The 13,402-nt window shown below is 48.9% G+C and overlaps 1 protein-coding gene across 1 annotated transcript in view; it reads right to left on the bottom strand.

Moving 5' to 3' along the window:
• The window catches only part of LOC135907291 (4-pyridoxate dehydrogenase-like), an 88,397-nt gene that overhangs the window by 71,974 nt on the left and 3,021 nt on the right, over window positions 1-13,402 (bottom strand). The window contains exon 2 of the mRNA XM_065438979.2: window positions 3,901-4,103. Within this exon, the coding sequence (XP_065295051.1) occupies window positions 3,901-4,103 (203 nt within the window). The remainder of the gene's footprint in view (window positions 1-3,900; window positions 4,104-13,402) is intronic.

Genomic DNA, 13,402 nt, shown 5'->3' with positions numbered 1-13,402 from the left:
TAGCGGCGAAAGCTGTGTGTACGGGCTTAACCTTTCGGCATTCTTATCATTGGTTAGTGTTTACATTGTATTGACTATTTATTTGCCTCAAAGCTTCGTCGCTATTGCCAAATACAGTATTCAGAATTAACTTGTATTTGTCGGTCTGTATTGGAAAATCGCGAAATATATAAGCCGGCTCAAGAATGAAATGAAGGCAGAGCTACTGATGCTAAAAGAAGAGATAAAACAAGAAATCACAGCTTTCCGCGATTCCCAAGAAATGGATTTGCGGAATGAAATCCGCGAGCTAAAATATGAACAGCACAATGTGGCGCATTGTCTTGAGTTTGCCTTCAGTTAAATCGAGGAGCACAAAAAGAAGGTGGACGATGTGGTTACGGGGAGCAAGAATCTTGGAAGTGAGAAAGTGGCGCTTCGTGCCGAAAGCGAGTGTCCTGAATGAAAACGCCGTGGTCTAGAAACCCGGCTTGTTCTCGCAGAACGGTACTCGAGGAAGGCAAATCTAGAAATTGAAGGAGTACTAAAAGAAGATGATGAATCTGTTATAAATATTGTGTCCATAAGTGCCATAAGTGCGCCAATAATGGAAAGCAATATCGACGCATCTCATCAAGTGCCGAGTCGAGATACCGGCAAAAGTGACATCATCGTCCAATTCAAGTCAGGTACAAAGCGAGACAGCTTTCTAAAGAAGGCAAAGAAAGCTCGTCTCGCAAATAAAGACGTAGGACTTACCACTAGTAACGATATCAACGTAAACGAGCATCTTTGCCCAGCCCTAAAGAAACTTCTAGCTCTTGCCGTTAAGAAATATGAATACAAATGGGAATCTGACTGGCCATTGAACGGGAAAAACTATGCCAAGCAAACTGACGATACGCCTGTCGTGCACATTCTGAATGATTATGACATTGATAAGGTATTTTTGAGGCTGGCAATCACAACCGTAACGGCGCCGGCTTCAGCATGAGCTGGATCTTTCAGCAAACCCTTCACAATGGATAATGACTGCTTATACCTAAAGTTTCGGCGCCCAACCTTTGACTAGATGGGGCGATGAAATTCGGAAATTCGCGGGCGCTAGTTGGCATCGGTTGGCGCAGGACAGGGGTAATTGCAGATCACAGGGAGAGCCCTTCGTCCTACAGCGGACATATAATGGGCTGCAGCTGCTGCTGCTGATGATGATGATGATGGCCAATTCCATACTTCAGAACACTGTATAAACATCAGTCGTTAATATATAACCTACCTGAATTAGTAAAGGCAAGGCCCAGAAGACCAGGACTCAAGAAGAACACAAACGACAGGACCGGTGCCGGTCCTGTCGTGTGGTTTTATCCACGGAGTGGACGCCGGTACATCTTCGGAGCACCCGATGTAGGACTTGGGCACCTTTGTACCCACTATACTAGCCACGCCAATGACGGGCCAGACAGAGACTGCTGTTATTACTTTTTTAGGAAGTATTGTACTCAGGAAAGACCTTTATCATCGAGCTATGTTGCCATGTTTGCCCCACCAATCCAAAGCCCAGTTATTTTCCTTATGTCCAAGATTGGTCATCGTGCTGACAACTGCCCCACCAAATCGACCGTTACAACATGTCCGGAGTGAGCGAAACAACTCAAGCAAGCAGTAGCAGAGCACCAATGCTTTCCCCACTGCCTGCACTGCGGTGGAGATCATAGGACCAAATACCCCACCTGCCAAATCAGCAGAAATAAAGACCATAAGAAGATGGAACAAGACTACTTACAAAGTATCAAAACCAGCAGTAGCCTCCACTTGGTTCTAGTGCATCCAACACCGCAACCTCAACCAATTACCGCCAAAGAAGCAAGAAGACATGCGACCTTACGCACTGACGTAAGCTATACAACATATACATCCACCAATGTCCAATGTCCACCTACAACCTTGGTCCCATCTTCAAGCACGCTAAAAAAGATGAGAAGACGAGAATTACGCCATGGGATACATTACTGCACCCGACACACCATAGAGATAAAAGGCGAATACGAAAATGGGAAGGTTGCTGGAAGACAACATAAACAAATTTCAGTGCACAGTTCTCAACACTCTGGGAGTAACAGCTAGCACCGGGACGCTCATTCAAGCTCCTACGATGCCGTACCTTGCGTTGCACAAAGGTCAATATGCTACGAGTTGGGAGAACAGCCACGAAAACCTAACTAACGACCCCGACATAATAAACATCCCTATACACTTGACATTTCGAGAGTGCCGCGCTACAGTCACCCTCCCAAATTGGAACGAATTTCGTAAACTGCGACAGAATATCGCTCACACTGGACCCGACTTAAGCACATGAGGTAAATGCCCCATTAGAATTAAAACAGTAGTTACAGACATGCATATAACTTCAGCACCGGCAGACCGGCCCTACACGCACCTCACACGCGTCTGAAAAAAAAAACCCCTAAAAAGCTTTTGAGAACCTTATCCAAGTAACCGCATAACAACCAGCTTCGTGAATGAATGGATGTCGCAACAATTCGAGTCATCAATCATGCCCGGGCGCTCGTACAGACAGAATAGAACCATATTTGAAATAGTATCCAGAATACCTTACACAGAAAAACAGAAGCGGCATCTTTTGCGTGCGCCGTTCAGCACAAAGAAACGAGTCAGATAAACGCCAGCACATAAGGTATAAACATAACATTCGAAGAACTTCAAACCCTTTGCGTACCTGGGGCACATCAGTCACTGTAGACAGACTACAAAGCCCCCCTCCCCAGACGACAACATAGATGGCGACTTGACTACGGCAGAACTTAACATAGCGTTGTAACAAAACAATAGGACGACGGTGCCGGGCACTGGTGGGTTCAAATATACTCTCAATAAAGGGACAATCAGACATCCACCCGTTCGTAACAATTGCTGCAAAGGAAACTCATACGGGTTCCTCGAAAGAAAAGCCGCAGAGTTGAAGAAAAATTCGTCCTGGTCCGGGACTGGAACCCGGGACCACCGCTTTTCCGGGGCCGCCGCTGTGCTAACCAGGCGGCTAGCAGATGGCAGGGCGAAGTCGATTTTGTCGACAACACGAAGTAAAGGCAAGTGTTTGACGTAGTAGTTCTGCGGAAAGCCTCAAGGTGGAGAGAAATAATTAATAGAGAGAAAAATCAGACATCCACCAGTTCGTAGTAATTCGGTGGTCCCGGGTTCGAGTCCCGGACCAGGACAATTTTTTTCTTCAACTCCGAGGCTTTTCTTTCGAGGAACCCGTATGGGTTTCCTTTGTAGCAATTGCTACGAACGGGTGGATGTCTGACTAGACAGGCAACGGGTCGATTTACATAAACATGTCGGTCCAACTCAGTAACGTTATGCGGAACCCCAAACTATGCTGGATAGCCAGCTACGTTCTAAATGCTACCCCTAACAAAGTTTACTACAGTACGTGTGATATGCGTACTTTTTACTTAATTATTTATTTACGTTATATCTCACCGATTCCTCAAAAGGAGCACCGAGTACTGTGTGTAGGAGGAAAGGGGGGTACAGTAGTAGAAATCACCAGTCTTTTGCGATAGCATCAACAACAGTGCAATAACTACATAGGAGTGAAACAAACAATAAACTGGCGGGTACAAAGAAGCTAAACGAAGCCAGCATGATATAAATATTTAAGGACACCGGCGATGCCCCAACATTTCGCAGACGGTAGTGGGACCGGACATGGTGACAATATTACTAGATTGAGTCGTATGGTTATACGTTTTCTCCGAATGGTATATGTCTAGAAATTGAGAACTTGGATTCAATGCAACAGATCACTATGTGGACCTCACGTTGACAATAAGCTTGTGCACGATGAAGTCCTGTGTGCTTGGTACACGGCAACAATGACTCGTGCTTACTCACATTGTCATCCATCCCGAGGCAAGCGTACTTCTGCGGCTCTGTTCGGTAATCCCAGTCGAAAGGACCGTGAAAGTGTATCATTGAGAGCAGTGGAATTTCCGTGGCTGCATTCTCGACACCGCCTGCCTCAATCAGCAGCACCGTTCGCGAGCCATCAGCTGAAAGCCGGTTGGCCAGCACGCATCCAGCTGTTCCACCACCGACTGCAAGTGTGAAAGAGGTAGCAAAGCTATAAAGCCCGTGGAACTTATAGTGGGGCCCATGCGCACAAACACTTGAATTGCCCCGCAGTCTTGTACTCAGCTTTCCAATAAGTCTGATAAGGTACATAACGAAGGGTTGAGTTTAATTAAATAATCACGAAATGATGTTAAACGGAAAAGCACGGCGACGGAGCAGTCATATCGAGAAACCATGAGTCCGATTATGAAAGTTCGAACTCACAGTTTATTTAAAACACCGCATAGCAGAACACCTAGTCAGACTAAGGGACAAGAGAAGAAAGCAAATCAGAAAGAGCGCGAACGACTTGATAATCCAGATCAAAGAGAGCGAACACGTCGTCTCACAAAGACAAAAAAAAGCCCGCCGACTATTACGATGCTCTCTAATGCGAATGTTGAGCGCCGCTGTTTAGGTGTTTTAATATAGCAGTGTATTGTGGCAAAACGTTTGATTCTGAACACCAGTGTCCTCGCGGAGGCACCGCTGAGCCTGTGCTTGCGCAGCTAGTTTAGAAGCAGCGGCAGACGAAGCATTTTGACCGGCTGTGTTGATCATAACAGCTTTAGAATGGCGTTTGCGACCAAACGTAAACGCATTACGCATGCCCGTGAGCAATATGAGCGGGAACACATGGAGTGCTTGTCAGATAGCCTCGAAACATGCTTTGCGCGATACGCAAAGGCCACTGCCGTAAGTAAAGTGGAAAGGGGCACGCTGTTCTAATAAATGTTGGCACTACCACCATGAGTTCTATATTAAGTGCAAAACTTCATATCGCAAGCGCATATTGATAACACTGTTTGATATTGTGGTTACTGGTAACGTTGTGCACCGAAGCATCGCCTATAGTAGCACTGTTTTAATGCGTAAGCATGCTAGAGCTATCTCCCGGGGAACTCTTTCCGTCTGTCGGTAACGTGTGACACAATGCGCTCCACAAGGTATAGACCAGAACACGCTAGTCTCGCACCCAGACTAACCGAACGCATACTCTCGCACCCGGGTTGCCCGGTCGACCGGCGCCATTTCGTACTGGGCTGCCAAAGTGTGTTCGCCGGCGACCAGTAGACATGGCAAGCGCCAGCTCTAGGGCTCCAAAGTGCGGAAATGTGCTCGTTCACACGGATCCAAAGTAGAAGTCACCTGGGCATCATTGCGTCGTGTTTGGATGCCAAAACAACCAGCGGAAAAGGAGCAGGTTGCTTGGCGCTGTTTGAGAAGAGCACAACGCACGTAGGGAATCGTGCCGGTGCGATGTTTTCAGCCTGCGCCGATTTCCATCCGCAACGAAGAATGCCAAGCCGCGCCACCGGTGGATAGCTGCAGTGAATAGGAAGAACTACCAACCCAGTGACAATGCACGAGTGAGTATTCGATCTGTGTATGTTTTGGTGCCACGTTCAACTTTGCGCCCTACAAACGTAATACGTGTAACACGCAGGTTTGCTCCGAGCACTTTCTGGGCAACAAGCCTACAGAGCAGAATCCCGCGCCAGTGCTTCGCCTTGGCTATAACAAAAAGGCAAGCCTTTTCGTGTTTTCATTCAGGCAGAGCTCCCGACGGTTAAGCGGCACAGTTGAGTTTGCGGTTAGCGATACTTGCAGCTGGTGCACGGCATGACCATTAAGCGTTAACGACAAGTTGTAGGCCTTACTGGTGAGCGTTATTGCTAATGAAAGTAAACCGAAGTCTGCTCGTCACATAGCATGCGTCCACAAAAACGTAAACGACGACTACTCGTCGCCGAAGGTGTTCTTGCAGCGCACCTACCTTTACGAGCTGGTGTTGCAGGTGTCATTCGTAACGAATTCATTTGAGCCTCCTGAGTTCTAAACTGCGTGCGGGCTGTTATGCGGGGCAAAGCGCAAAATATTTCCGTTCGTATGGCGAGGAAAATAAGGTGCTTAATTATTCTTTTATTTTGTAAGAAAATTTTGATCATTCTCACTAGTTTTTTTTTACTGTTTTCTTTTCTAAGGGAGCGCCAACAATCCGATGGCCTCGCACAAGCGAAACAGGTCTGGTACCAGGTAGCTGCAGTTGGTGGGGCTAATTTCTTGGAATGCAGGTGCGGTTGTTGTCTTGTACCAAAGGGGTCCTGATGATGCAGCTTTAAGTAGGGATAGTAATTTTACGTGCCCTGTCATGGTTTGTGCAACTGTACAACACCTGCATCTGTCATGCTCGCCCTGTTATACGGACTTTGACTGCACATGTAGTTGAACATTATAACTACTGTAGTACCTCATTTTCCAATGAGTGCAGGTTTAGCATCATATGCTGCTTGTTCGAGTGCTGTAGGCTTTTGTTCTGAATGTTGTACTCTTAAGTGGTTGCACGATACAATTGGCCTGGTGTATTTTCTATTTCATTTTGAGAGGACTTTATATCTTCGCAACAGTGATGGCATGGGAAAGAACTACAGCCCTTCTTACTATAGCATCTACTTTGTTTTCAATGTGCAGGTGGTGAAGGGCAGGCGTCTGCTAACCAGGCAGTCAAACGACCTCGCCAGTTGGTTGCCAAACGCGGCCAACCCAGTAGAGACCATGACAAACAACACCAAACTGAAAGTGCAGATGACAGTGTTCTGCGTGCTTTAATAATATATGGCACCAACACAGTGCTGTAGAGAGAGAGAGAGAGAGAATGAAGAGGAAAGGCAGGGAGGTTAACCAGATATGAGTCTCCGGTTTGCTACCCTACACTGGGGATGGGGGATAGGGGTTAGAAAGATGACAGAGAGGAAAACGCTAAAAAAAAGGAAAAAAAACACGCACACATGGAGGCACACACACAAAAAGGCGTTCCAGTTAAAGTCGTTCACTCAGGCCGGTAGATCGCAAAAAGCGCAATAGCGCTTGCACGGCCTTCTTCTGTGACGGTAGGTCCTTTCGATGTTGTAGAATTCTGTTTTCGGATAGCGCTTGGTCGTCCAGTTTGTCAAGTTCGTGGCGAAGGCATGCCCTCTGTGTACTGTACTGCGGGCAGGCACACAGAATATGGCCAATTGATTCTTCATGACCGCAGTGGTCACAGGTTGGGCTGTCGGTCATCCCTATGCGGAATGCATAGGCTTGAGTAAAGGCAACGCCCAACCAAAGTCGATATAAAAGCGTGGCGTCTCTACGGCGAAGCTGTGATGGCGCTCGAAGACTTAATGTTGGGTCAAGTGAGTACAGTCGCGTGTTTCTTAAATGTGGCTCATTCCATTGCGACGCGGTGCACTGCCGAGCAAGTAGGCGGAGCTTCCGTGCTGCGTCAGGTCTAGAATGAGGAATCGGGACGCAGCGCTCCTCAGTATGGGCTGAGCGGGCAGCGTGATCCGCCCGTTCATTGCCGATAATCCCGCAGTGACTTGGAAGCCACTGAAAGGTTATCTCATGGCCTGCTTCACTTATATGTTGCAAAGTCTCTGTAATATGGAATATTAGTTGCTCGTGTGGTCCACGTCGTAGAGGTGACAGTAGAGACTGCAGTGCCGCCTTCGAATCACAGAATATTGTCCATTTATGTGGTGGTTCATCACCAATGTGATGAAGGGCAGTAAAGAGCGCTGCGAGCTCTGCTGCCGTCGATGTTGTCGCGTGGGTCGTCTTAAACTTGATTGTTGTAGCTTTCGCCGGTATGACGATTGCCGCCGCGGTGCTACTTGGAAGGACAGATCCATCAGTGTAAATATGCGTAGAATCACGGTAGTTCTCGTACAAATGTAGTCGCGTGAGTTGTCTAAGGGCTGGCGATGATAGATCAGCTTTTTTCGAGATACCAGGTATTGTGAGGTTGATTTTTGGTTGAGCGAGGCACCATGGAGGAATCGAAGGTCTCGCAGCCGGGGTAAAACAAGCTGGCAATGATTCGTCATATGCGTTTATCGTCCGGCTGAAAGATGTGTGTGGTCTGTCCGCTGTTAGGGAGGCCAAGTGGTGACGAGGAGTCCTGGTCAGATGCCTTATATGGGTCCTGAGCACTTCAATTTCAATGTGGGTCTTGACAAGGTGATCTCCAGCGATTGCTATCGTAGCCACTGTTGAAGCACTCTGAGGCAGGCCTAGACAGATCCGGAGCACTTGACCCTGAAGACTTTGTATTGTGCGTAGATTTGTTTTACCAGTGTTGTTTATTGCTGGCAAGCTGTATCGCAGAAATCCTAGGAAAAGCACCCTGTACAGTTGCAACATCGCACTTGGCGGCATTCCCCAGGTCTTGCCAGCGAAAAACTTGAACAAGTGGCAGATGCCTGTTAACCGTTTTTTCATGTATGATACGTGTGGGCTCCATGACAATCCCTGTCGATTATTACACCTACGAACTTGTACGATCGGACCCGTCGTATTATTTGGCCATTTATCATTACACTGTAGTTGGCCATGGGTTTGCGCGTAAATGGCACTAGTGCGCATTTCTCTGAGGAAATTTCCAGGCCTCGATTACGAAGGTAGAGAACAGTTTGTGTGGCGGCTTTCTGGATTCTCGCTCGCAGCTGTAGGCGTGTTACTGCAGATGCCCATATGCAGATGTCATCCGCGTACATTGATACCCTGACTGTGGCTGGCACGTGCTCAAGCAGAGCAATTGGTGTTAGATTGAATAACACGGGGCTAAGTACACCGCCCTGGGGGACGCCGCGGTAGCTATAATGTAGAGAAGTATGGCCTTCCTCCGTGCTTACAAAGAAGGATCGCATGGATAGATAGCTCCGTATCCATTGAAACATCCGCCCACCCACTCCTACCTCTGCGACAGCAGAGAGGATGGCTTCATGCGTAACGTTGTCATACGCCCCTTTAACGTCGAGGAATAAAGACGCGCAGAGACGCTTACGGCATTTATCATGTTGAATGTAGGTGACCAGGTCGACGACGTTATCGATCGATGATCGACCGCGTCGGAAGCCCGCCATGGCATCTGGGTAGGTGTTGTGGTGCTCCAAGTACCACTCCAGGCGTCCTAGGACCATCCTCTCCATTACCTTGCCCACACAGCTCGCCAACGCGATCGGGCGATATGATGAGAGCTCCAACGGCGACTTGCCAGGCTTCAGCAGTGGAACAAGGCGACTTGTCTTCCAGGTTGTTGGTAGCGTGCCATTTCTCCAAGATTCATTGTAAACCTCAAGAAGAACACCTCTCGCTCGCTCCCTCAGGTGACACAGAGCTCGGTAGGAAATTCCGTCAGGTCCTGGCGCTGATGTGCGGCTACACAAAGCTAATGCTGCCTTAAGTTCGTGGATCGAGAATGGTAGATCCAACCGGTGATGACGTGGTGGCGGACAGCTGATCGAAGGCGACGAAGTGTTGGTAGCTATGAGTTGGCCGGATAATCTGGCGCAGAAATCCTCTGCCACGTCAATCTCCGATCACTTTTGAGAGAGGGCAAGTGCCTTGAATGGGAATCGCTGTACGGGAAGTGTCCGCAGTCCGCGCACCGTTCTCCATAGTTGCGATAAAGGCTTGCGTGGATCTAGCGACTCACAGAAGGCAGCCCAACGTTGCGATTCGAGCTTGTCTAACCGGCGCTGTATCTTCTTTTGCGTGCGCCTGGCGGTCCGTAGATCGTCCATTGTTTTCGTAGGTCGGTACCTTCGTTCAGCACGTCGTCGGATTGCTCGAAGTCTTTCTAGTTCCACGTCAAATTCGTTCAGTGTCGAAGAGCATGTGAGAGTGCGCATAGTGTCTTGCACCGCGCTCTTAATTGCCTCTTCCAAGTCGAAAGATGGATTGGCGTCGCAGTGGTCTTCCATTATAGACTGAAATTTAGGCCAGTCCACTCTTTGGATCGTATCCCGTATTTTGGAAGGGGACAATCCTCTGATCTTGATGTACGTGGGGATATGGTCACTTCCGTGCGTCTCTATGTCCGCAAACCACCCTGCACGTCTGACAAGGCTTCGTGAGACGAAAGCCAAGTCAAGACAGCTGCTGTAGGTGGTGCCACGTAAGAAGGTAGGACTTCCATCATTCAGCAGCCAAAGTTCATTACTGGAGGCGAAAGATACCAGAGCTCTGCCTCTTGTGTTGATCATCGGACTTCCCCAGAGTGTATGATGGGCGTTGAAATCTCCAATGACGACCCAGGGATTGGAGGTTGAGGAAAGGATGTCTTGCAGTCTTTTGTAATCAAATCGACTTGACGGAGATAGGTAGGCGCCCACAAAAGTAAAGGCCAAATTCTTTTTCCTTACGTTTAGGCATATATATTGATTATTGTCATTAGGTGGTACAGGCTGACGAGTGTAGGTGAGGTCACGGCGAATACACACCAAAACCTTACTGTTTTCATAAACAGTTGACGACATAAATAATTCATATCCAGAAAGCCTGATTGTGTTCGTTAAGTTCGGCTCGCAAATGACGATAATGGGAAACATATTGGCGTACACGAAGCGACGGAAATCCGAAAGGCGCGCTCTGAGTCCGCGTGCATTCCACTGGAAAATAGCTGCTTGTCGGACCTCTTCCCTAAAAGACCGTGGCTGTGGAGCCATGATCTACTCAAGGGTTGCCAGCACCGGACTCAGAGCGTCCAGTACTTGAAGCGCACTTCTGGCAGACGGTGTGTGCATGTTGCTTAGCAGCACGCGAATGGCATTCATTAAAGGCCTAATAAGTGCTATCACTTGCTCATCTGTGTTCCGCGACTGCTCGGGTACAGCACCTTGCTGCACTGGGGGCGGCTTCTGCTGCGGCTCCTCTGGCGGTCGTGTACGTGGAAGTGGCGGCCATTCCTTTGTGGAGAGAGATCTGGCAGTTTTCTCCCTTCCAACATCGGTGTTCGGAGGGCTGGAAACTTTCGCTGGTGATGCTGCTTGACGAGTTGACTGTTCTTGAAAACTTGATGTTTTCCGTCGTGAAGACCTTCGACGGTGACGTCGTCTTCGCCGTACTTTCACAGCAGCCTCTTTGTGGGTAGAGTTGTCTCTCACCATTTGTTTAAGAATGGTGATCTCTTTCTTGATCTGGGGACAGTCTTTGGAGGAGGCGCAGTGATCACCCTGACAGTTAGGACACTTCAACTTGATTGCGCTGCAGTTGTCTTCTGAGTGGGGTTCGGCACATCGAGGGCACACGGCCGAATTTCTGCAGACACCCTTCACATGGCCTATCTTCTGACAATTGTAGCATTGCATTGGTCTTGGAATAAATGGGCGAACCTGATGGCGAAAGTGGCCGACCTTCACGTAGGGTGGAAGGCAGTCGCCTTTGAACGTTAGTCTCACACAACGTGTGTTGCCGAGGCGACAAACATGCACAATGACGTTGCGTTCACTTGCTGGTTTTATAAGAACTGGGAGGTCTGCATTAGGAATTTCATTGTCAATGTCATAGATGACTCCTGTTATTGTGGCACCATTCGTTGGCATGATGGATCGGACCTTGATGTTTCCCAGCTGCGTTACATGTTGTAGTATGGTCAGCGCGCTCGGGTTCATCACATCAATTGCCAGGATGTTTCGCCTAGTGTTTATCCTGACATCCTTAATCTCGTTTGGCACAGTGTTTTCGAGATACACGGAGAGTGCTTGCCTGTTGAGGACGCGCAGGTTGTCGGTAGCGTTCTGTGGCACAAACAGGATGGAGTGAGGCCATCGTTGAGGCGCTGTTTTCACTGTGTTCGAGCTGGACGCCGAAGATGAGTTGATAATTCTTCGTTTGGCCTTGCGGTACTGGACAAGTCGAAAGCTGTCTTCCGAGGACTCGTCACCTGATGCGGAGTACAGCTCTGTGTCCTCGCTACCACTCGATGTATTTCCTCGCTTCCTCGAACCGATGTCCGCGGGTGAACGGGAACCGGGAGGATCCTCGGGGTGTTGTACATCCATCACCGCGATGGAGGGGGCGGTAGACCCCACAGGTGCAGTGAGAAGTCCAGAAAAGCACAGAGACGGGCGAGATGTGTTCCGCAAGAGAAGCACTTCGTCTTCCTCCACAGTGCTGTAAATTCCTTCACAGGTTACGTGCCAAAAAGCTCACACGTGTTCTAGCATATAGCGCGCGGTTTGTACAAACGTAATAGCGTACCTACCCGATGTATTCGCTTGTGCAGTCTGCACAGCACTCAGTGTGGCCATTGCGGACTTGCATGAGGTCTTGAAGTTTGATTGAATCCAGACAGCGAAAATGACAGGTTAGAAAAAACGCGAAACACGCCTTCCGCCCAGCTAAAAAGCCCAAGTTTCGCTTTCGCGCCGGGTCGCATCTCCCGGCGTGGCAGCCCAGGCCTGCTACTTCGCGGCGCTTGGGATAGATGGCGCTACCGGCGCTCATCAATATGGCGGCGCCCTTTGAATTCACGGTGTTCTGGTGTATACGCCATGCGCAAAACGGCGACAGCGCCGCCTGTCGCCAAGGCTGCAAAACGCAGGCGCGCTCGGGTGTGCACTGTTGCCGTCTGCGCATATGCGCGTGCGGTCATGTTGGCGTTCTCGATTGTGATTTAACGCTTCTGTCAGCCTTCGGCTAGGTCTTGAAAGAATTATTGCCTAGTTGGGTGTTTTAAAACGTTCAAAAAACAGCCAGGCACCCCTTTAGTTCCCGGTGCTGCTTCACGAGCAAGAGCAACGGCAGCGGTGGATCGTGGCTGTTCGACGGAGAAGATAAGCAATGGCGCTTTGTTTACTGCAGTTTTAGAGCGAGTACTATTTTTTTATTAATTTATTGATGTCGTTGCGCCTTTAGTGAACACTTCCACGTTTGAACTTAGATTAGGTTATTAGATTATTGGGTTTTACGTGCCGAAACCGCGATATGATTATTAGGTACGCCGTAGTGGGGGACTCGAAAAATTTAGGCCACCTGAAGTGTTTAAGGTGCACCTAATTTGATATACACGGGTGTTTTCGCATTTCGCCCTCATCGAAATGCAGCCGCCAAGGCCGGGATTTGATCCCGGCCACGAGTAAGGTTCGACATGACGCTCCCTTGGCTGTTGTCGCCGCTGACACTGGTCGTATGACTTCCCCCGGACGAAGGGCCGCTTTCGTCGTTGGTAGAATGAAAGCGTGAGAAGAAAAGCGTAGTGCCTCGCAAGACGGGCTGTGCGGCGACGTTGGCTATGATAAGGTTCCAGAGTATCGCGCGTCATTTGTATGGAAACAAAGCGTGGCATGAGCAGAGGTCTTTCTGCGGCGGCTGCTGTGAATCGCACCCAGGCGTCACCTCTCGCGATCTCCCGATTAGCGAGGCAGGCGCGCCACACTTAGCTCTGTTTGTAACACGTTGCACGAGGCAGTAGCATAGGCGACGAATATACGGAATTAACACTGCCCTTTCTTGT

Source organism: Dermacentor albipictus, chromosome 7, assembly GCF_038994185.2.
Source record: "Dermacentor albipictus isolate Rhodes 1998 colony chromosome 7, USDA_Dalb.pri_finalv2, whole genome shotgun sequence".
NCBI lineage: Eukaryota > Metazoa > Arthropoda > Arachnida > Ixodida > Ixodidae > Dermacentor > Dermacentor albipictus.
The sequence above is the reverse complement of the archived record's forward strand: the minus strand, read 5'-3'. Positions and strand labels throughout refer to the sequence as shown.